The sequence below is a fragment of the Sinocyclocheilus rhinocerous genome, unplaced genomic scaffold (assembly GCF_001515625.1).
Source record: "Sinocyclocheilus rhinocerous isolate Xijiao unplaced genomic scaffold, SAMN03320098_v1.1 scaffold1338, whole genome shotgun sequence".
In the NCBI taxonomy this organism is placed as follows: Eukaryota; Metazoa; Chordata; class Actinopteri; order Cypriniformes; family Cyprinidae; genus Sinocyclocheilus; species Sinocyclocheilus rhinocerous.
In genome coordinates, this window is record NW_015632722.1 from 537,415 (window position 1) to 562,483 (window position 25,069).

Sequence of the window (25,069 nt, forward strand, 5' to 3'; positions counted from 1 at the left end):
CTGAATGGTTCTTTGTGGAACCAAAAATGGTTCTTCTATGGCATCGCTTGAAGAACCTTTTGAAGCACCTTTATTTTTAAGAGTGTATATAGAAAAACAATATTTCACATTTATTGCAAAATATGCGGGTGGGAAAGAGTTCTTTTGTCAAGGTTTGTTTCGCTTCTCTGAGTGGTGTTGTTTTTCATAGGTAATGTAGTTTTTACCAGGATTTTCACTATTAAACAAATATATTACAGGAAAAATATTTGAAATAATGGGGGCTAACAGCTTCAATAAAGGCATCTATTAACAGCCTCGTAGCTCAAAGTAGGTCTGTCTTTAAAGATTCACAATTTATCATTAAAAATCAGTTGCCTTATGGAGAAAATAAAAGGGATTTTTACTTCTGGAACCGGACTGTTGCACTCTATAGACTGCAAGCTTGTATTTAGATCTGGCTCCATTTAATCAACAACTGATGGATAGAACCAAGTCCCCATCCTACATTTGTTTCTTTTTCCTTTATTCATTTCACCTGGATCTACGTCACAATATGGAAGAAAAAAATCTATCGCTACTTCCATACTTGCATTTTTTAGGGGAAGCTTCAATTAAATAAGCATATTGTGGTGTGGCTTTTTGCTGCAATGTAATATATATGTTTACCTGAATGAATAGGCCACACAACCCCATTTGCCCTTCCAGTGGTTGATGCACAAAACATCTGGGTGAACAAGTAGTGTGTGTAGACTGATTCCCATCTGAACACAACAGAGCAGTTCACCTGCAGAGTGTGATAGGAAAAAGGTCTTCCTTAAAAGGTCCAGATATATCACTTTGGAAGTGACAGTCCATTTTTATAATATGCAGTCCCATAGTGTTATGTAAGACAGTTGTAAGCATGATCGAGCAAGGAAACAGAAAAGATTATTATGGTATTTTTGTGTACCTCTGTTGTGGTGATGAACTGGGTGAGATGCTGCAACTCTGCAATAAACGAGGGTTGTTCTGATGCCCATGGCTGCAGTATCAGCTCTCTAGCCACGGGCTGTAAACACATAAACATGAAGCTCTCTCTCATCTTGGCCAAATTTCAGATGCACATAAAAAAACTGTAAAAAAAATAAAAAATAGGGATGCAGTGCAGGAGGGTCAGGCATTCAATAGCCACTGAAAAAACTGTGTGAGCGTGTGCAGTGCTTCAGGCAAGAGAAGTTGCAGCTCATCTGGGGTCATAGAATGTGCCCTTTCGAAACCAGAGGTTATATGAGTGAGAACAAAAGAAACAGAGGGAACTTTTAAAACCTGGGCTGTTGGAAATGGAGCCTCTCCCAAAACATTCAACAACCCTGTTTAGTAACCATGGAGACACTAGACTAGAGGAAGAGAGGATATGACTCACTGAGGAACTCACTGTTCTGGGGAGGCAAGGTGGGGGCAGACAGTGAGACAAACAGAGAAAGGGAGAGTGAGAGACTTTATTTTAGAAGATTTTTTTTCCATGTTAAAGTGTCCAGAAGGGATCCCCGTTCATTTTGCCAAGTCAAATATAAGTTTTCCAGACCCTCTAAAAAGCTGCAACAGGGCAATCTATTCTTATTAAAATTCAATCCGTTTACAAGAACAATTTATTTTATTGAGTTGCACGTCAGGAAGACCCTCCACCTAAAACTGAAAGAAACGAAAGATACCAGCATCACTAGTGAATATGAGATTAGCTGGCGTCCTTCAGGCTCGTTTTCGTCCTGGTATCCTGTCAGTCTTGAATCCTCGTCAGTCCAAATCCCGCTCATTTTTTCTAACCTCAGACGACGTTGATCCGCCACTTCTCTATGCTTATGACGAGAAAAGCAGGCTCGTCACCGCTCGTGCTGCTATATGCGCGTGGCACCGTTAAACTTACCAGTAGTTGGACTAGCAGTAGCACCGGCAGACCTATAATACATATACGGTGGGAAATGCCTCTCAATCCGCTAAAATGACAAGCGGCCATACCTCCGTCTCTTGAGTTTGGTGACCCGTGGGAGCGCAGACACCAGAAATGAAGAGTCGGCGCCGCCGTGACACTCTGGCTTGAGGGCACTGGGATTGAAAGCTCACGGCTGGACAGTCTATCAACAAATACTAGTATGTGTGAGTCAGTGTTTGCTTGCACCTTCCAATATTCCACACGAGAAAAAAAAAAACAGCTTAATAGACATACTAAATATCTTAATTAAAAACCTAAAAAAAATCAGAACGGTTTGTGTGAGGTTTAGGGGACAGAAATTGGAACAGTAAAGATAATAGAAGTCAGTGGAACATCCCCGCACACGTGCGCTCAGCCCTTCTTACTCAAACAGACACGCACGCACACACCACCCACGCGCGTTAACATATTTCACTACTATGTAGTATGCAAAAACAGCGCGTCAAATGAGTAGGATGTCCAAATAGTCACTAGTCATAATGCAGTAGGTGAGTAATACCCTCGTGACGTAGCCTACCGCATCTGCTGGGATCCTGAAGTGTGCAGCCTGTGGTTACTCCCACTAAATACAACAGTGGCCGGGAATTTAGTTCATATATTTGGATGCGGCTCATCTTTATAAATACAACTGTTCAAACCGACAAAAATAGTGCAATTAGTAGAATTTATCTGAGTTATTGTCTGACTAACAATTAAAACGCTCAAGAATAGCCCTACTGGTGCTTTGCGACATCCACAAACAAAAGGTTCATTTGCGGTAGTAAAATCGACCCGTTAGTGTCTTGTGTGTCGCTTTCCCATTAAAAACTTCCCTTGCTACTTTTGCGTTTTTCTGATGTGATTTGTTAATGAACAATTAACGTTACAGTATTTGCTGACAGCTAAAGCAGGGGCGGATTGGATGGACATTGGGTGCTTATTATTTTTGAAGATCTATTCACATTGTTCACACATGACAATCTCAATGGTGAATGAAAAGTCCTACTTAACCATAAGTCAAATTGAAAGCTTGTATCTTAAAGCAAGCATTTTTTAAGGGGTCACTAATAATGTTGTATTTTGGCATTTCGTAAATCTTTTTTGTGCCGTCTAAACAATTGTAACATAACATTAGGCCACAAACAAAAGGAGAATAATTGCGATTAAAAAAAAGTCTGGAAAGCTATAGGGTATAGCATTGGTGCATATTAATTGCATTTAAATGTAAATATAGGCTATATCTGATATTGGCAGTGTTTATGACGACGTTGGCTCGATTTGATGTTAGAATGACAAGCAGCCAACATTAAGTTTTTTATTTTATCTTTAAAGTTTTTTTGTATTTCTGTAAATGCAAATGGACAATGAAATAATATAAAACAATATGACAACCCGATGCATGTAATCAGGTGCTGCAAAGCGCATATTTGTTGCATATATTATGAAACATATAAGCGATAACCAAGAAACAGGAGTACACTACTTCAACCAGACAGTGGCATCACAACTATCAAGCAACTGACTCAACATAGAGAATGCACAGAAAGTGGCAGTGAACAGAGTAGGCCTCTTTCTTTTTTCCCATGCATCAATGTAGACCTAAATATAACATTAGACAAAAAGCCAAACATTTGTCTTTAGATGTTCAAGTCGCTTGGGTTGATCTGTTGCAGATAACTGTGTTGTAATTGTCCAATATTTTCACATTCTCAACACAGTGGGGCAGCAACCCCCCACGCGCACACACACACACTCCAATACCACCCCAGACAGCAACATAATGTTGGCCCAGATCCGGCCCACATCTGGCCCATGTGAAATCCATGCGGGCCAGATGTGGGCCGGATCTGGGCCGAAACTGTCTGCTGTCTGGGACACATTTACCAACAAGCTGATCAATGAAAAAATACAGAATGAAAACCTACCCCACAAATAAAAATTCTCATAGCTCCTTCCTAAATTACTTCCTTTCCATAAGTTCCGTAATTCCCATAGAACCTTTTTTTTTAATTTCTCCCAAATCTCTGCTTGTGTCCTCATCTGAACTCATCTGAGCTCCTGTTAGAATGACTGACGCCAAAAGCACAATTGCCTCATTCCAAACGCCTGAGTGGTGCTGCATGGCACGGAATGCAAAAGAGGCACCAAAACCACTCACACAAGAAAAAAATAAAAAAGAGAGAGCACTGTTTTGATAACATTTCAGAAGGAAATATTATGGAATATAACATTATAATGAACCATGATCATGCTCATGCCACACTCATTCATACAACATATGAGTAAAGTTTTTATCATCAAGTGTAATTGGACTGTCATCTGAATGAGACCTGAAACTTTTAGTGAAGGTGATAATAATTGGAGGTTATTACCCATTGTATTTTTCCTGCTTGGCCACCGTTGGATCTCATTTCATTTTCATTGCATTTCGCCAACCACAGAGTAGAAGCAGGACAAAATTAAACAATGATCAGAACAGAATGTGTATTTAAATATTTTCACCTCAGATACAGTATATGGAACAGACAGATACAATATTTCATCACAAAAAATCACTGTACGACACAGCGGACCACAAGAAATATGAACAGAGGGATGAAAGAAAAAGAGGAGGCGAATATGCATTGTCCACACCCTGAGTTCCAGGCCATCAAATCCAGGGTGGAAAGTGCCCTGGCCTCTAAACATGTTGACAAGGACAGCATCATTCGGGGGCAGTGCATGGGTGTCTGTCCTCCTGTTGTGATAAAAACACACAAATGAGAGTTGGATGTTGGGCACAAAGTGACCATGCTGCAGATCCAGAGCGACGGTTGAAGGGATCAAATTTAGACACATTCCTTTGGGACCAGACCAGGCCACTGATAAAAAATATTACTTAAACTGTACTTGCACAAACCCAAGCTGAACAATTTAAAGCCACATAAAACTGGTATTTCCCTCATGTGTCCTTACAGCAGTTCCAAAACACTGTCATGACATTGCTGCTTTAACGTATGTCTCTTTCAGCAGGACTCTGAGATTCGGTTGTTTTCATAGCAGTGAGCTCCTCAAGTGATGGAACCATTTGAGTAGCTTATGTACAAACGCTGTTTTTTTTTATGTTGAACTTAAAAGTGAGGAGAGGGCAGAGTTTGTGCAGTCACCATTTATAGATGCTGAAGGAGTGGACCGACGTTTAGGATTAAGTAATCTCCCCAGTGACAAAATCAGAGGTTTTGAGACTAAAACAGACAGAGAAAGAGGGAGCAAGATCAGGATGTAGACAAAAACCTTTTGTGTGGTCTCTCACATTAGTTTAGTTTTTGGGCATCACTGAAATGTGGGTATGTGTGAATCACATTTGCACAGTTGCACTCTAAAAGAAAGGGACTAGTTTGTTCCCTGCATTTCATCAAATTGGTTTCTTCGTGAAACTAGCAGTGTTCATTCTTTGTTAAATAATCTCTAGCCCAAGCTGTATAGCAATATTAGTTATTTTTGTGCGTGCATTTACAGTTGCAAGTCAGTGTATGAAAAGTATGTGAATGTTTTGTGATCACATAGTATGTTTGTGTTCGTGCATGTGTTTCTGTGTGTGTCCATGTGTATGGATTTGGATCTTGATTGTCACTGCTGGAGAAGTCTTTATTTAGTCCATAGCTCTGAAACTCTTCAGTCTAACTCAGTAAGTGTCTTCCAAAGCTTATCCTTTAAAAAATATTAAAAATATGAAAAGGGTACTGTCCATTTCATCTGTCAAGGAAAGAAAAGAAAAAAAAAAAAAAAAGAATAGTCAAATGAGGGTTAGGATTAGTCTCAATACATAATGACAAAAACTTACATTACAATATAAATATAGTTTATGGCAGCATTCAAGTATCTACTTTTCATACTGCAATCATCTGAGCTATGTCCCAGAATTAATGTCTTACCTCTTTAGGGATGCCAAGCTAATTCCAACTACAGGCTGGTGACGGTGAAGCCTTCTTCGCTGGGCTGGTCAAGAAGCTGGCAAAGTACCCCTCCCCGGGCTGTTTGGGGTGCATAACGGTGTCCAATGGGTGCATAGCTGTCCAAGTTACCATGGTAACCCATCTCTTCATGCTGTGGGGAAGAGTCCAGAGTTCCACTCACACATGAAGTTGACATTGAAGGACCTCTTTGTAAAGGGGAAGGGTAGGATGAATGGGATGGAACTCTCATCCCAGAGACCATCAATGACATGTCCCGTTTGTGGGAGGGCAAAGAGACTGCTGGTGGTCGCTGTTCCTCATAGTTTTGGGGACTGCCAGCAACACTTCCTCCTTGCCCAAACCAGCAGGGAGAGCCACTGTAACTGGGGGAATCATACTGGGAGAACTGGTCTTTTGGGACCCGATGCGGACTCATGGCAGAACCACAATGTGGCAAGAGGCGAGGGGTTGGCGAGAGGGTTGGGCTAAAAGTCCTGGCAGCATGCCCATAAGTCTGGGAGGGAGGACCAGGTTTAGGGTACTGCTTTAGGGCATCTGACTGATTTGATAAACTGGGGGATACAGAGGCAGAGTCTACAGGGTAGACATGAGCAAATCGCTCATCTGAGGAGGGAGTAGAAGTATGGAAAGAATATGGAGAGGGGTATTCACAGGACTCTGGGGCATGGCTGAGAGGAGACAGGCTACTACTATCTCCACTGTAGTAGTCCAATGCTTCCTGGTATACACCCCCTGAACACATCTGCCCTGACCCTGATGGGGCTGAAGGCTTTTGAGATTTGGTTTTTGGTGGTGGTGGATGATCTCTTTGGCAAGGAGAGAATCCTCCCCTGCCTCTGGCTCCTCTCGGTTGTCTACCACCTGTAGCACTACGTTTTGGCCCTCCCCCTTGCATAGGAGGGCTGGCAGGTGATCCTGGGGGAACAGAGCATGCTTCCTTCTCATTGTGTGCCTCAGACTTTTTTCTTCGCCCACGACCTGGTTTTGCCCCCCCTTGGAATAGTACATTCTGACTCCAGTTGTAAGACGGGCCTGCCGAATTCTCATTCCAGTCAAGCATTAGCTTCTCCAGGCTTGAAAGACTAGACTGACCCTCAGGCATAGGAACATCCTTTGGGCGAAATGTTCCCCCCACAACACCCATCCCTCCTCCACCAGTGTGGGAGGAATCTGAGGAGGATTCAGAGAGTGTGTCAGGGCAAGGACGCTGTTTGGCTTTTTGGGGTGTGTAGTTTGAGATGTCCAGAATGTCTTTGGATTCTGATCCAGTTCCAGCTACCCTATAGTCAGAGTAACCATGAAACTGATGAGTACCATATGCATCACCACCCCAGTTATTTCCCCCTTGTCTGTATCCCCACTGAGCTGTAGAGGTGTACTGTCTGCAACCCTCAGGCGGAGAAGAGGATAAGGAATAGGGGCTAGACTTTGACATTGACATATAACTTCCACCCGGTGGGGTTGGGCCAGAGTCCCCTCGCTGTATGGTTGAATGGGGTGGGCATGGATATCCACTATAATTGCGCTTGGCAGAACCCTGGTAGTTGGAATAACTCATCTGACACTGTGCAGAGGGAACAGAGGGAGTTTTTGTGCCATATGTAAAGCTACAGTCACTTGGCCTTTGCTGTTGTTGCTGCTGTTGAGGGAGGGGGTAAATGCTTCCTCCTTGAGGAACCCCAGCACTATAACTAGGTGGATATTGAGGATAACCTCCAGATGGATGTGGGGAGCTTGGTGAACGGGAAAGCAAGAGTGCAGGGGATTTAGGGAAGGATGGGGTGGGAGAAGTCTGTGAGACACTGTATGAATATGAGGGTTTAGTTGTCGAGCTGCCTTGAGTTTGGGGTGAGGTTAATGGCGCCCCTTCCCCAAGACAGGCTGCTCCTTTAGGACTTCTTTTAGGAAAGGCAGGAGACCAACGATGGGCTGCACCAGGGCTGCTACCCTCATATCCTGGGGTGAGCTTACGACCTTCCTGGCGTCCAGCAGGGCTGGACATAGAGATATCTAGCAGGTCAGATGAGTCATCAGAATCAAGAAGAGAGCGAAAATATCCTGCAAACATTCCCTGAGACTCTTCTCCACTGCCTACCCCTCTCATACCGGGGCTGTGGTACATCCCCCCCTTACTAGCCTCACTGCTTTGAAAACTTCCACGAGGGGAACAAGGGCTCTGATAACTGCTAGCTTTCTCAGAAATATCTCTGTCGCCTTTCCCTATCCAATCTTCCTCTTGTGCACCTGGACCATTTTTTAAAGTCCCATTCTTTCGTGATCTACGTTTTCTAACCTTCTCACCTTGTGCAGAGTCACCTAAAGCTGCCCTACTTATTCCCCCAGCAACACCCTTGCCTCTTTTTCGAGGAGTTCCTGGTTCAGATGCAGGGGCCTTCCGCTTCTTGCCAATTGTTTCAAAAAAGTCACTGAATGACCTCTTAAAGGAATCAGAGGATCCAGCTGCTCCCCCTCCTCTACTGCCCATACAGCCTGCACGACCACCTCTCCTGCGGAATGCTGTGAGGCGGTGCAAAAGAGTGGAAAGGGATGGATTTTCTGGTGGTATGTGGAAAGTTTCAGGCTCTGTTGGGGTCCAGCAGCGTGGAGGGGAGCAGCGGCCTGTGCTGGGAGGTTGTCTGTTCAAGAAGGCCAGTTTGGAGAGGACATCTGCATATTCTACTTTAACATCATTGGTATCATTAACATATGAGGGCTGTGGAGATGGTAGCTTTACTGTTCGCCTCCTCCGAATTTTTTTGGGCTCTGCGGCACTGGCTGCTCCCACTCTGGTCTCATGCATGTCAGGTGGTCCTGGTAATGCCTGTTTAGGGGGGCGTCCCCTGCGTCGCTTCAAGATTACAGGAAGCTCTCCTGGTGGAAACATCACCATCACACTCTTTCCATTGTTCTTCACGCGGAGTAGTGCGGTGGGCTCTCTTGAAACATTAGGTCCTGGCTCACCTCCTACACTCCCCTCGGGCCCCTCTCCTGTTGTGACCCCTTCCCCACGGGGTCCAGCACACACTGGCTCCAGGGATGAGATCTTGTAGCTTTTCTGTCGTCGGCTCATGTGTACAGGTATTCTGGCTACTTTTACTACAATCTTCCTCACACCTAAATAACGTCCCTGTCGTCTCCCTCTAACTGAGTGGTGAGTAACAATGCCTTCTCCTTCTGATGTTCTCATGCTATGATTTGGTGTAGCACCTGCTGGTATAGTTGATGATGGTAAAACCTCAAATGATGAGGCAGCATCACACACCTCTGGGGGATGCTCCTCCATTGGTCTTATGTCCTCTGTTCTCCAGACTCTATTCTCCTCCTCTTCTTCATCCTTTTGGTCCATTTCTCTTTTGAACATATTTTCCTCAGCAGCTCTACGTAAACGGGATGATTTACGAAGATGGCAGGGGAAACGTGGCCGGCCAGAGCTCCGCAGGGTATACTTCCTTTCAGCCTCCACAGAGGTCATGACACTGGCTTGGCCTATTATACGAATGTGGTCTAGGTCGCTGGTGTGATCCATTTCTGGCTTACATGTTGAATTGTGTTCTGTCTCCTCCTTGGGTAAAGTGGAAGGGTTGTATTGAGGAGGTGTCAAATTGTTTGGAGGAAAGGTGGTGTGTAACAAAGGGGCTGACTGAACATGTACATTATGTGTGTCAGTCTTGGAAGGTAAAGACAAGTCTTCTGGAATAAGGGAAGGGTCCTGCTCCATAACTGAGGAGCCAGTGTCTATAGGCGTGCACATGCCTTTCTGTGTGCGCTTCTGTGTTAGCATGTTTGTGTCCATCCACATATGTGTATCCATTGGAATGTGGGTATGAGGCTGCAGGTGTGTGCTCGACTGTGTGAGTGAGTGTTGTGTTGTGCACATCTGTGGTTGTGTGTTTTGCTGAATGAGCATTTGTTCTTGTGTGTGTATTTGCTCCACATAATCTGTCTGCCTACGTTTCCTTGCTCTACGTCGAAGTTGCTCTTCATGGTTCCGCAGACCATTAGCTAAAGAGGGAGGCGAATAAAAGCGGTAATGTAGTGAGCTGGCTGGATTAGAATAAGTGGGTCCTACAGATGTGCCCCCAGGTTCTTCATCCCCCTCCCATAAAGAGGGGCCCTCATCATCACTGCAATCCTTGTCAGCCAGTGCCTCACAAGTCAAACGAACACCTCCAGAGCGTAGGCGACCTGACAGACGGCTCATTACCCCCAAAATTGCAGATCAGGATCTTCGTATTTATATATATGTGTCAGTGATGGTGCTGTGTTAGGTTTAACTGTGAGCTGGGTCCAGTTTAGCTGGTAGCTTGTTTCAACTCTTTCCTCTCGCTGTTATTCTTGGCTAGAATGAATTGGACCATCAGGCAGTCTTGGGGTCCCCAGTTTACAAGAGTGCAGATAGCAGGTTATTTCCCAGGGAAAAGGGGACAAAACACACAAAAAATATGTTCATATTTACTTACTGTTGAGGAATGCAAACAAATACTGTACAACATAGCTGAAAATGCTATTGAAATAGCTGCAGTTGTTCTTACCATGTCTGCTGCTGTGGCCATGCTTTGTGTTATCCCTGTGGGCGAAAGGACACTTGTCACTATGGCAATACAGTTAGAGAACAGTTGTAACCATGGCAATAGAATATGAGTGGAACGGTAACCATAGTTACATAGTTTTCCTTTCCAATGCAATAGATTGCAGGCCTCACTATGGCAATACGACATATGTCTCACTGGATAGGCAACTGTTTTATATGCTATACATTTGGCAATTTAAAGCATTTTAAGTAAACTTTAGTGCAGAAAAATGAAAAATAACAGGCACGCAAAGTCTTGAACACAGTTTAACAGCTGTGATCACTAGCAATAATCAAGAATCAATAATCACTCAAAAATCCTTAGTGCAAAGTCTGAATTTACAAATTAAGAGGAAAAAGAGAATTATCGACATCATCTATAAACTGTTGAGAAATGCCCAAAGTGAAATGTATGTTTAAATTTTAACATGTACAATATTCAAAACAGTATTTGATGAAGAAATGTTTGCCTGCCACAGTTTATTACTTTTCAGTTTTATTGTGTGATGTGTCATGAGGCCTCGCTATCATTGTTTTTAAAATACATGGTGATAGTTTCCATATATTTTGATGCAAAGTATCAAAATCATCAAATGATTTAAAAAATGTCTGCATTGTAACTGGTTGAAAATTTGGGCCAGCAAAAAAGCACTGGCTCTCACTAACAAAAACCTATATATATATACATAAAAACCCCAAACATATTGGTGAGCTACACGAAAATATAACCTGCAGAGACATGGCTAGAATGCAGAGAAGTTGGGACATGGCAGCAGGGGGCAGCAAAGAGACAAGAGGAAGAGGATGTAGATGGATATAGAGTTCCTAAAGAAAGAGATGGATGGATGAAAGAATATGTGAATAAAACAGGGGAATTTAGAGTAAAAAACAAATTTTTCAAATTGCAACCTGAAAAATAAAGGAAAGTAGATAAGTGCATGCAAACATTTTTCAAAAAAAAGGAAAGCTGTCATATTTACATTTAACTCACTCCCATGTAATTCCAACCCTTTATTATTATTTTTATTCTTAGGCAGAATAAAAGTGAATACTGCATAAACCAAAATCAATCAATCAATCAATCAATCAATCAATCAATCCTATACAGCCTACACATGTGCTATATTCCAAGTATTCTGAAGCTATATAATATTTTTGTGTGTGCACAAAACATTTCATGTAGAAAGCAGCAGCCTTGACATTTCAGACTAACATCTCATATTGCTTTTAGAACAATATAGCACAGGATCGAAATGAGATCGGGGTGAATAAATGATGACAACATTTTCATTTTAGCTTAACTATTCCTTTAAGAATTTAATTTCATTTGTGATAAACATTGTAGTGGTGTAAATAAGTCCAGGGGCTGGACTCTCACACACACATTACAGTTCTATCCATCTCTCAGTCTGCTCCACATGGTTTTTATTACTAACTGGCAATGATAGGGAAAGTGCAGAAAGAGAGAGTGAGTGAGCGAACCAGAAACATGTGCTACAGTACATGGTGCCGAACAAGCTGCCACACTTGCATTCTTGAAGACACTGATACAGAGACAAATATACATAAAAAATGCACCCTTGCACATAACTTTTAACTTTCATAACATAACTTTTGCTAAAAAAAATTAAATATTTAGTCTCCACAATCCTTTATTTCACTACAAGCGCTGCTGAAACTTTACATTTGCTGCACATAATTATTTCTTCCACCTAGAAAACAAAACAGCATTTCCCCCGTACACTTAATATTCTGTGGCACAAACAGAATTGCTGCAATCAAGTGTTTAGAGCCATGGATAAGCTTCCCACACTACTGTATTGCCAGATTGGCCTGATCTTCTTGTGCTTTGATTCTCCCAGATTTCAGTGCTGCCTGCTCACAATTTTCTTTTCTCACAGGTTTTCAGAGAAATTTAGATCTGAACACATTGCTGGTTGTGCTGGAAGGCCCATGACTTTCACTCAATACCAAGTTTCTGACACTTCTTTCAAAAGTGCTCTCCAAAATTTTTCAGTCTTTGCCTGACATCTTGAAACCATGCACATGTTCACGGTGCCAAGGGCAACAAAACAATCCAAAACATCAATGAAACTCTCTTGTGTTTGACTCTCCTCTTCTTTGAAAGCTTAATTTTGTTGTCAGTAAACATAGTGATATTGATGTACTATACCAAAATGGTCTGATCTTGGTCTTCAGACGGATTGCTGTTAAGGCATGTTCAGGCATGTTTTGGCTACTATCCTGCACTTATGTCTCGCTCACTAGTGGGGTCTACCTGGGACTTCAAACTTATTACCCTTTCATTGGGCTGGCAATAGATGGTGAAAGCTTGTGTTTGAAGGTCAGCTTGAATCTGTGTGTCAGTTGAAGAAGTTTTTCTACCATTTGAAGTATTCTGTTGTGAAATCTTCCTCTAATGGCCACATCCTGTGATGTTGACTACAACTCTGTAGGCCTTAATCTCCTTGACACCATTTCGAACACTGAAAACAAGAGCGCCAAGGTCTTTGAAGATCAACTTGCTGATTGTCATGCCTGGCATCTATTGGCTTGGTATCTAATCCATTTTACATGCTCGTTGTACACCGCACAAGAACTCATAGCAGGAACTCATCACAAATTCACTTAAAGGGGTCATATGATGTTGCCAAAAAGAACATTATTTTGTGTATTTGGTGTAATGAAATGTGTTTATGCGGTTTAAGGTTCAAAAAACACATTATTTTCCACTGTACATTATTGTTTCTCCTCTATGCACCCCCTTTCTGAAACGCGTCGATTTTTACAAAGCTCACGCCGTGTCCCGGCGCAACGAGATAAAAAGAGACAAAACCAATAAAACCCATTTTAACCTCTTAAGACCCGAGAAAAAAGTTTTAGGAAAAAGTTAGTTTTTTCCATGTCTTTACATTGTTTAGAGCATTAAAAATAATGTAAAAAAATATATATATTAAAAAAAAGATATTTCATTCATAGGTTATGCTATGAATGAACATGCATAGGCAAAAACAATTGATTTTTTAAATCACCAATACATTTTTAGTTTTCAAGATTTTTTTTTTATCTAACTTTGTATAAAGATGATTCTCAACTATGTTATAACAGAATGATTCAATATACTATTTTTCTTTCTGCAAAATGTGTGTAAAATGGCCATAAACAGGTTTTCTCATTATATACAATGTATCTATAAACTAAATCTAATTTGCATATTAATGCGTTTTTGGGGCAACATGTAATGAAAAAACACGTGTAATAATGGGAGTAATAATTGACAAGATTTTCATAATAATATAGAATATTTCATAGAATATTGAAACATAATTCCTTTCTACAGCGTCTTTACAACATGGCGGCGGCGGCAGCAACAACAAAGTTACGCCTTCTTTCTTTGTTGGGCGGCGTTATGCAAATCTTCCCACATCGTGACGTAGGGCTGGACAATAATTCAATATCAATATGTATCACGATATAATTTTTTTCAATAACGGTGATATGATTTTTAAACACATTTCCGATATTTCGATATACATTACCAGTGTTTCCCATACATTGATTTATTTGTGGCGTTTGACTTCGTTGAATAAACGAGCACTGCACGTTTCAAAATAAAAACACGGCGCAGGTGTTTTATATGAATGTATCTCTGAAGGCAACCGACTGTCTTCAGAAAAGTTTCGATGACATTTTCATTTTTATCTGATAAAGTAGCGTTCATGAGCGGAGCTGCTTTGATTACAGCCATTACCAGGGAAACCGCTAGTTTTATCACTCTAAAAGCGCCTCCTGCTGGCAGAGAATGAATTTGCATTTTCAATAAGCCTGTCTCCAGCAACATTTCCTGTTTTTTTGTTGTTGTTCAATTTTGTTGTTTTCTGCAGCGACTCGGAGCCATTGAATTTATTTAATACACGAGTTTCACAATTTGAGTTGAATTACTGAAATAAATGAACTTTTCCATGACATTCTAATTTATTGAGATGCACCTGTATACCGTGATATAAATTCTGGCTATATCGTCCAGCCCTATCGTGACGTAGACATGTGGGGCATGTTTAAACGAGACGTTTTAGGAGGGTGTGGACCAGTCTTAAATTTTATAAAGAATATCTCTTTGGGTTTGAGACTTTAGTCTTTGCAATTTAGGCATCTTATCTATTCACGAACAGCTTGTAACACTCCAAAGATAAGCTAATTACTAAGAACATTAATATTCACTAAAATAGTATGGTACAATTTAATTAATTATTTGGCTTTTTATGTTTCATGTTTAATGTTTGTTCCCTTGCCAAAATTTCAACAATCTGCTGAAAGATTATTTGAGTATATTATTTGGACAAATCATTTGTATAGGCAAGGTGCCATTACATGACATAACTGTTAACTGGAAACATGATATATATATAAAAAAAAACATTCTGTCATCATTTACTTGTCCTCATATCATCTCAAACCTGTATATCTTTCATTCATTGACTTTCAATATACAGACAAAAAAAAAAAGTTGAAAACACACATTTTCCAAAATATCTTCATGTGTTTCAGAAAAGAGTGAAAGTCTCACAGATCTGGAGTAGGGTTGCAAAAAGGTGGAAAATTTCCAGTAAATTTCAGAAATATTCCAGAAATTTTGCAAACTTTCCAGGATTTTTTTGGAAATTTTCCACCCCTTTGCAACCCTAATCTGGAGCGACATGAAGGTGAATAAATGATGACAATATTTATTTTGGGGTGAACTATCCCTTTAACTTGTAATGCCAACTACAAGGGTCAAGTCCAGTCCATATAGCGAAGAAACAGAGAGGAGTATCAGATAATCACATTAACAAGCATGTGTGCTTAAATCTCAGCCAGTCCTGTATTATATGTCTGCATCCTGAATCAAATGTAGATTATGTTGTCTGAGGGTCAACAGCTAGGTGCACACAAACAAATATAGCTTTTAGATCACCCTTAAATTCCATCTCTCTAACTTGCTCACACTTTAAATTTGCTTTCTGCCTCCTTCTCTTTCTCTAATTAATACCACTCATTAATTAAGCATCAGTCTCACAGAAGACAGGAACAAGCACAACTGCAGAACAGCACTTTAATTACAGTCACGCACACACCAAATCGCTCACACAGAGTCTCTCAGATATTCACACACATTCCTCCTCCTAAGCGTTTGAGAGAAAGAGATTGAATGTCTGGAGCTTCTCCTACTCTTCTCTCACAGTTCTGGCACCATCACATATTTGCCTGCCAGGACAGACTAGTGAGCTGGATTAAGTCAGTGATGAGTGTGTGTAAAAGAGAGAGAGTAGACATGAGTGATGCTAGCATTGGTCTGCTTTGTGTACTAATTAAATGTGGCTTTCACTCTTTCCAAACTAGTGGCGTGTGGTAGATTACTGAAACGAGGAAGCAAAGACACTCCTTGGGTTTGAGGAATTGTGATGTTTACACAGTTTACAGGTTAATGGTAACATGAAGGTAAATGGAACATGAAGCATATCAGTTTTGTAATATTTTGCTTGTAATTAGTTTTTTTATATATATACACAATTAAGTTTACAATTTTTTTTTTACATAATTACACAACATATCTGTATCATATTGGTTATTGGCAGATATTAGAGATATTGTATTTACAATTAAACAATATTGAATATTTAATTGTGCATGCTAATTTTTTTTGCCATCTGCTCACTTAAAGTATATATTAAAAACACTTATAATTTAATAACACTGTTAGATGTACGTAATCTTTACCACATCTCAAAATGAAAATCCATTTTTCATACCATTTCATACATGTTGGGATGCCTAAATTCATTTTTAAATGGCTGATTTTATTTATTTATTTTTTTAAATTAATTTATCATTAAACACATTATCTGCCAGAATTTTTATTTCAACGTAATATCCCTATTTTTTTTTGTTTTGTTTTTGTTTCTACTGCCTAAAACTATTATTATAAGTAACGGTTTATAATAATCACAATCTTTTAACCCTAATAATCAACAAATCCTCTGTTAACAATGAGCTTAAGGGAGACAAAAAAAAAATCTCAGATTTGTTTTTGCTTTTTTGTACTAGCTATTAATTATATTATCTCCCTTGCCTCCTCTGAGAAAATCCATCCCATAACCCCTTTCTGTAGTTTCACCTTTTTTGTATTTGAATTAGTATGTATTTGACTTCTCTATGCAGCTCCCTCTTTTTGTCTCCCTCCGCTTTTATGCTTTTTCGATTCTCCACACACGTTTTTTCTCTTTCTCCATTGCTCCAATCCTTTTAACTGCTGGAATGCTCCCCAGGGGATCCAAACAGCTGGTAACATTTAGCCAATCACACAGCTGCCTTTAGATTCACTGTCCAATGACAGACATGAAATTCTACATTGATGCCCACCTGTCCATTGGCAAAATCAGCCATGCTGTAAACAAATACCATAGCACAAAACAAGATTATTGGTTGACTCATCCTGCAACAAGACTGAATGCTCAGAATGGTATTTATTTTAGATCTCATGAAATTTCAGCCAATCACAGACTAAATCATGACCAGAAAGCCATTTACATCAGACATGAATAGGAAATAACTCATAAGCAACATGTAAACAATAGAAAATCATATGAATAGGTAAATATAGATCCTAAACATAGTGTAAGTGATCTTGTTGTCCACTGAACTGTATGAAATTGATTATGGCATACAGGTACAACAAAACCGTAAAGATGCAGTGATTGGAAGTACTCCAAAAACACTTTAAAACACGGACACATGCTCAAACACACCCATGGATGCACACACATGCATTGTCTGGTCTGTATCTCACACCCAACTTTTTTTGAGTGCGATGTGCAAGTATGTTTGCACAAGTGTTTGTGCTGAGATGTGTGTCTGTTTACACAAGTGCAAAGGAGTGCTTGTGCGAGTGTGTGTGCGTGTGTTTACACAAGTGTGTGTCTGTGTGTCAGTGGGTGTGTTAGGGAAAAGCACTCACTCAGTTCAAATGAGAGTGCAGTTGTTGCTAAGATACAGGCAGCAGCCCCAACAGTGTGTGAGGGCGAGTGACAGAGAAAGAGAGAGAGAGAAACAGAGAAAGTTAGAGCAAGACAGGGTGAGAGAGAATGTAGGAGAAAGCTTAGAGGGGGAGGTGGGGCAAGGAAGAAGAGGGGAATGAGAGAGAGAGAGAGAGAGAGAGAGAGAGAGAGAGAGAGAGTTTGAGTTAGAGTAAGAGAGAGGTAAGTGGGTCATAAGATCCACAGAGACACTCGAGTGACACTCTGCAGAAACACAGCTGTCATCTCACACACACACACAATAGCTTTGTTTCAAAACCTAGTCAGCTGCCTCACTGCCTACATAGTCAGCATCCTAACTGGAACCTCATAAGTCATAAGGGGTTTACTAACCTTTTAGTGTCACGGACCCCAAAACATGATGATCCCCTTGTGTTCCTAAAATACAGCTATATATTTTCATGTATATATCCCTTTTTTAGTGTTTGAGAAAATAATAATAATGATATTATAAAAACAATGTGATTAACCACATGATTTTTGGGTAACACTTTATTTTAAGGACCAATTCAAACATTTAACTAGTTGCTTATTAGCATGCATATTACTTGCATATTGGCTATATATTATTACTTATATAGAAAATATCAATGCCTTATTTTAGATCCATTAACCTATACCTAATACCTAAACTTAGCAACTACCTTACTAACTATTAATAAGCAGCAAATTAGGAGTTTATTGAGGGAAAACTCTTAGTTAATAGTGAATATGTGTTCCCTATTCTAAAGTGTTACTGATGTTTGTAGTATTCCTAAGAGAAATAAGAGCAAATATGTATAGGCGTGAATGACACATAAAGTGTGTGTAAAATGAATGTGTTAATGTCTTAAGTTTATGCAAACTTTGCCTAAAATATATTTTATAATTTGAAAACCCCTGTTGTAAGTGATTGATTTGGAAAGCTCAACTAGGCAGGAACTCAATGTGTCATATAAATAGTGTTAAATGCATAAAAGACTTGACTCTCAATTTAATTCAATACAAGTGAATTCAAACAACGCAATACTCTACTACCCATAAATATACAATGCCATTCAGAAGTTTGGGGTTGATAAGATATTTTAATGTTTTTGAAAAAAGTCTCTTATTCTCACCAAGGCTGCAATAATTTGATAAAAAATAAAGTAAAAACAATTATATTGTGACATATTATTACAAATTGTAATATATTTCAGAATGTAATTTATTCCTGTGATGGCAAAGCTGAATTTTCAGCAGCCATTACTCCAGTCTTTAGTGTCAAATGATCCCTCAGAAATCATTCTAATATGCTGATTTGCTGCTCCAGAAACATTTCTTCCTATTATCAATGTTGAAAGCAGAAATAGTTTTTGGAAACCACGAAACATTATTTTCAGGAATTTTTGATAAATAGAAAGTTTAAAAGAACAGTATTTATTTGAAAGAGATTATTTTGTGATATTATATATGTCCTCACTGTCACTTTTAATACATTTAATCCATCCTTGCTGAACAGAAGTAGTAATTTCTTTTGAAAAATCTTTATTAGTATCTAATGAATTTTATGTACATTTTTCAACAACATTTCTATGAGTTTTTGACAAGTTTTACAGCATTCTGGGGGAAATGGGGATGCATGTGATGCTGCCTTACAATTCAAATGAACAAAGGTATATCAGGAGGAGCATAATTAAGTGTGCATGACTTAAAATGCTTCCTACAGGCAGCTCACTGTCTTTCTTCTGGCTTGCCTCATTTGCTTTCAATGCCTCCATCATTCCTCAGTCTCAATCTCAAACTCTTTTCTTCTTCGTTCTCATCTGCATTCTTAATATCTCATGCATCTCTTCCTCTTCCCTCTCTATAACCTCTCATTCCCTCCTCCCCTCCTCCCCTCCTCTCTCTACCTTTCTCACTCGCTCCCTCTTTTTCGTTCACTTTCTATTACTTGAACACTCTCTCTTGTCCCCAGCTGCAGGAAATTCCTTATAATCTTCATCACCAGAGACTGCATTCAACACTCAGCCCAGCCCAGCCCAGCCAAACACACACACACACACACACACACACACACCACATACACACACATATCTTCTACTTGCTGTCTTTTCTTTTTACTTTTTGCTTTCCTTATTTTCTTGTGCTTGTCTACTAGATTATTTTAAGAGGAGCAGAGACTACACCATCCTGACCTCCCGCCCCTCCACTTGGTCATATGACCACTGCACCAGCTGGGAACAGCCATCCAACAGCAGCTATAAGTGAGAGGCAGAGACAGAGCGTTTGGTAAACATACTAGAGATGTGTATTGTGGTCATTTAATCTAGTTGAGTACTAAACAGCTAAATCAGAAGAGTTTTCAGGTACCAGAAATGAAACAAGGGCATTCCTGTTCTATGTACACCATGTGCTGATGAATCCGCACATGGCATTTTAGCACCAGTCATTCGCACTTCACAGCTGAATGAAATGCTCAAGAAAACAGGAATGTAAAGCTGAGGAAAGGTATGAGAGTAGAGACAACACAATTCAAATACACTCACTATCTTCCTTATTTAAAAAAAAAAGAAAAAAAGAGCAGGAATGGGCATTTTTAACTTAAATGTGCAAGGTTTTCAATGTCAGCCACTTTCAGTTATTTTTGTTTTCAGTTACTTTGTTATTCTTCTAGTTATTTACCAACATGGGGGGAACAAAAAAACATTATTCATTCATTTAACAGACATTTCCGTGAACTATAAAACACAATGCAATGCAGTGCAAAATTCACAATACAGGTAAAACATATAAAATCAATACACAAAATTCCTATTAATACTGTGCCCTATTTTTGCTGATTTTTTTAGTGTATAGAAACTAATGAACTGGAAATATTGCACATTCACAGTAAATGGTTTTCTTCCGTGTTGAAAAATAAGGTGGAATGAACATTACAATGTGAGTAGAGACAAAGACAAAAAGTTGAGGACGCTCTACTGTTATTTTTAAATATGATACAATAACAAGAAACCCCCAGACATCATCTTTATCATTAGAGACTATCATGAACAAAAAACAAATAGTTTTGATAAACTACACTAACAAATATCAACAACTGAGCATTTTAAAACTCCAGAACTAATTATGCAATTTTGAAACTTGTGGACAAATATAAAGACATAATAAAGATAAAATAATTTAGTAATAATAATAATTTAAAATAAAATAAATATTTATCCACTCTTCTTCGAATTTCTGGTTTTCATCATTGTCAAACACACCACTATAACAGCACCGTTATTTTCATAAATATTTTTAATTTAGAGAAGAAGCGATGGAATATATGCAATAATATTTTAATGTGAACTCACCTTTGGAGCTATTTTGATTTACCGTGGTGTTTGAGGCAGAAACCACTTTCCCCACACAAGTTTGGGTTGAGATCCAATAACTATCCAAAATAACTACTTTCCTTAATATTCAAAATAATTTGTGATATCTTTGTTCTTAAAAATGTGCAACACATACATATATCAAAATATGTGTTTTAGAATTTCATGTCAATTTAAATAAATTTTGAAAAACATATCATTTAAATCTTTTAAAGGGGTCATATGATGCTATTTTAAAGATCATTATTTTGTGTATTTGGTGTAACAGAATATGTTGACTTATTTTAATGTAAGATTGCATCCTTTTTTAACCAAGTAGGTCCATTACCTGGAGAAAGCTTATCTCATCTCAATGTCAGTTGCTTGTCTATTTGCAACCAATCTTGAGCTGTGACATGGAAAATAATCATTGTATGTTTTTGAGAGCCCTTCAAAATGAATTGGGCTCTAGTAAAACATCTAATATAATATAATCAAATATTAATGATTTATATATTGTTTAACAAAATGTATTTTGTCAGAATACATGGCTAATTCTGTATGGCAGCCAGTGGAGAAATATGTAGTTACAACATCTACCAGCAGGGGCTAAGCAGCAAAACCTTGACCTCTTCTCATCCCCAACACATACCTGTGTCTCTGTCCACACCTTCCTCCCTCTCTCTCTCTCTCTCTCTCTCTCTCTTTCTCATTCATAATCCAACTCATATTTATCTGTTTCTCACGTTGTGTTTATCCATGCCCTAATCTCCCCTTTCCACCTGATATTCAGTAAACAGCTCATCAACCAATCAGCTAATACTTACACCATCATTTCAGCCGGTGTGTCTCTCTGCACACAAACCTGGCTGCTTTGGCGTATCTCTCTAACCCACCTCCTCCTATCCCTCTCTGGATTGTGTCTAATGCACAGCCGTTCTCTCACCCACCGGCTCTTAAGAACACACACACACCCTACACATACAGATATATGGGCGCACGGCACACACATCCCGCAGACACGGACGCACACACACTCACACATATTGAGTTAGACCTTGAGGCCAGTGTTTTGTAGAGGGGCCTCTCCACTGCGGCCCTGACTTCCTGACTCCCCCCCCTCCCAGCACCCCTGTTCCACTGTTGCCGTGGGAGACACTGCTGCAGAGCCCGTTGCCAAGGAGAAGGGCTGCTGGCTGGCTGTTTAAACAACAATGGCCGCCTTGTGCACATTCCAACTCTAGACACTGACAGCATGTTAAGACCTGCTTCAAAAATACACATATGTGCTCTCTCGTCCTATCTGTCTGCGTCTAGCACACTAGTATGCACATATGCAGATATTCCCTTGACTTTTTCATGTGTTCTCTCACTCTCACTCACAGTCTCTCTCTCTCACAGGGGCTTTATTCAAAAGCATCTGTTTCTTTTTAGCCTGCACAGCTCATTCTCTCGCTCAGTTCGCTATCCCTGTCTCTCATTCCCTGTTTCCATGGTCTAAATCTCTCCTTCTCATTCAGGATGGGAGTGTGTAGTGCACTCATCCATCTTTCTGCTGTACACTCCCTCTATCATCATATCCAGAAAATTCCACTCCCTCCTACTCTCTCTCTCTCTCTTTCTCTCTCTCTCTCCTCCCTTATTGGCCTTCAGTACCTCTGCTCTTCCCCCACTCTCTCACTTTCTTCTGTTTCTTTATCTCTTTCTCCCTCTCTCTTGCTCGCTCTTTCTCCTTCCTCCCTTATCTCCCCATAGTACCCTTCCTCTTCTCCACCATCTCTCACTTACTGCTATGTCTCTCTCTCGCTCACTCTCTCTGCACTGTGTAATCTCACTCACTCTCTCCTCTGTCTCTGGCAGAGGAAGTGTGTGTTCCCCAGGGGGAGCTGGGCTCATTAACTTCCAGCAGACAGAGAGAGAGAGAGAGAGAGAGAGAGAGAGAGAGAGTGAGGGGGAGAGAGAGTGCAAGAGAGAGATAGAACAGGAAAAGGAGAAACGGGGAGGGTGAGAGAGTCTGCAACAGAGTCTGAAGGTGAGGAAAAGACAGGAGATGGAGAGATAGGAAAAAGAAAGAGAGATTAGACAGAAGGAGACAGGATAGCTAGAGAGATAGACATCTGATCAATCACCCGAGACCGCATTCATATCCTGTTTTAATGATCTTTAAATCGCACAGTTTCATACATTGTATTAATATTAATACTTCTTTTGCAAATTAGTTTATTTAGTCTCAGCCATCTATCTATCTATCTATCTATCTATCTATCTATTTATTTTCAGTATGCATTTAGTATGAATTCAATTAGGGTCAGCAAATTGAGTCTCTAGCATTACAAGAGTATCCTGGGGGGCAAACAGGTGTTCGAAGCTTACTGCCTGACACAACAACACCCACAGTCGTGTGTGGGAAAGCTGAGGTCACTGATGTAAATTTAGCACTGGGACCAATTTTAATCATGATTTCATTAAAAAAGCACCATGCCTTAAAATCATGAGAAAGATGCAGTGCTGCAAAGTACTGTAAATGGGGAACTGAGTAGACAGAATTGATGATCTGTGGACTCCTGAGCAGGTGGAGGACAGTTTTCTGCATGATATTGAAGCCTGAACAGATTAATTTGATTCTGAAGAATGTTCTGTCCTCAAAATTTTGCCTACTGCACATTTATAACTTTGCGGCTGTTTTTTCTTTGTACCATTGAGGTGAATTCATTATATTTATAATAATATAATCTATCATAATTTATAATGCATTAATGGTAAAAATGTGACACCTGCAACGTGTTATAACTATAAAACATTGATGATTTGGAATTTGTCATGAATGACTTGCATGAATGACTTGCATGTTAACAAGCAAGTTTACAACCAACTTGTTGATATTATGAAATATTTATTAAATTTGAAAAAAAAAAAAAATCAAAGTGGAATTAAAAGCACAGCTACCAAAAATGATCGAACTCACAAAAAATGTATCCTAACTACACTGATATTCACAACCTGCAAATAGCAGCCTATAAATTTGCAGGACTATATTGCAGACACATTACAAAACAGATCCTGTTCACTCACTCATTCATGTAGAAGTGGGTACTCTTTATGAATAATAATTTTAAATTTTATTATTATACTTTTTTACAAAATATATACAATTTCACTAAAATGTAGCTGAATAGATTTGAAATTCAAAAACTATTGTGAAACTGAATGTGATTGGCAAAATTTGAAATACATTTTTTTTTAGTCTAATTCCTATATCTTAAAGGGGTGGTTGATTGCGATTTCACTTTTTTAACGTTAGTCAGTGTGTAATGTTGTCATGCCAAAAGGGACACGACCGTAAAGAAAAACATGATTGGCTCAGGTCTCGAACATGCCTTATTCACTTTTCTTAATGAAAGCACATGAACATGTACAAAAAGCCGTGTTAAATCAGTAACCACACTTACCTAGACATTGATTCTCTCAATCATTTCTTATCTCACTCTCAAACTGCATGTTTCCATGGCAATCTTTAGCCTGGCAGTTTGTTACCTGAAAGAGAGAAAGGAAGAGTGAGAGAGAGAGGTGGGGGAATAGAGAAAATGAGAGAGAACAGCATATGTCAGTAAAGAATGCATTCAAATGCATATCCTCAGTATGCAACATACTTTATCAGCTGATCTGTACAAATAAAGTCTATGGCAACAATATCATGAATGTAAAAACGCTTGAGTTGCTTTTTTTTCTGTTTTACTAACATCTCAATAACAATCCAATTAGTGATATTATATCATTCATTTAAAACCGTAGGTAATAAGCACTTTCATGCAGCATGAAAGCTCTTAATGGATGAGTTTTAAAACTGGAAAATGTAAAGATGCACAAGGATCGTTTCCAGTGAATGGTATGAGCTTTAGTCGTGTATGTGATATGCTATCTGTGTGTCTCACAGCATGCATGAGCTGTTGTTTATGTGATGTATATGTGTTGCTCTGGCTACTGCTGCTTTTCTCCCCTCCCTTTCTTTCTCACTCTTTAATAATTGAGCTGGTTCTGTCTCTTGTTAGAGTTGGTTCGTTACTGAGAGACACAGAAACCAGCCAGGTATACAGAACCCCTAGATACTCGCTCTCACCTTCTCTCGCACTAACTCCATCATCATCCTTGCTCACAAGTTCTCCGTGTCTTGTGTCTTTCTCTCTCACACACACACACACACACACACAAAAACTGATGCAGATAAA

General features: G+C 39.5%; 1 protein-coding gene across 2 annotated transcripts; it reads right to left on the reverse strand.

Moving 5' to 3' along the window:
• Positions 1–4,400: 4,400 nt before the first annotated feature.
• Positions 4,401–24,365, reverse strand: LOC107742836 (AT-hook DNA-binding motif-containing protein 1-like). Of its 2 annotated transcripts, none has more exons than XM_016555894.1 (4): positions 24,293–24,365; positions 10,419–10,453; positions 5,845–10,225; positions 4,401–5,665 (listed from the first exon to the last, which is right to left on the reverse strand). In XM_016555894.1, the coding sequence occupies exon 3, from the start codon at positions 10,085–10,087 to the stop codon at positions 5,873–5,875; it is 4,215 nt and encodes a 1,404-aa protein (XP_016411380.1). In that variant the 5' UTR covers positions 10,088–10,225; positions 10,419–10,453; positions 24,293–24,365; the 3' UTR covers positions 4,401–5,665; positions 5,845–5,872. The 2 variants fall into 2 exon arrangements, with proteins under 2 accessions (XP_016411380.1, XP_016411379.1); XM_016555893.1 differs by having other exon boundaries at positions 5,845–10,252.
• Between the last annotated feature and the right edge of the window lie 704 nt (positions 24,366–25,069).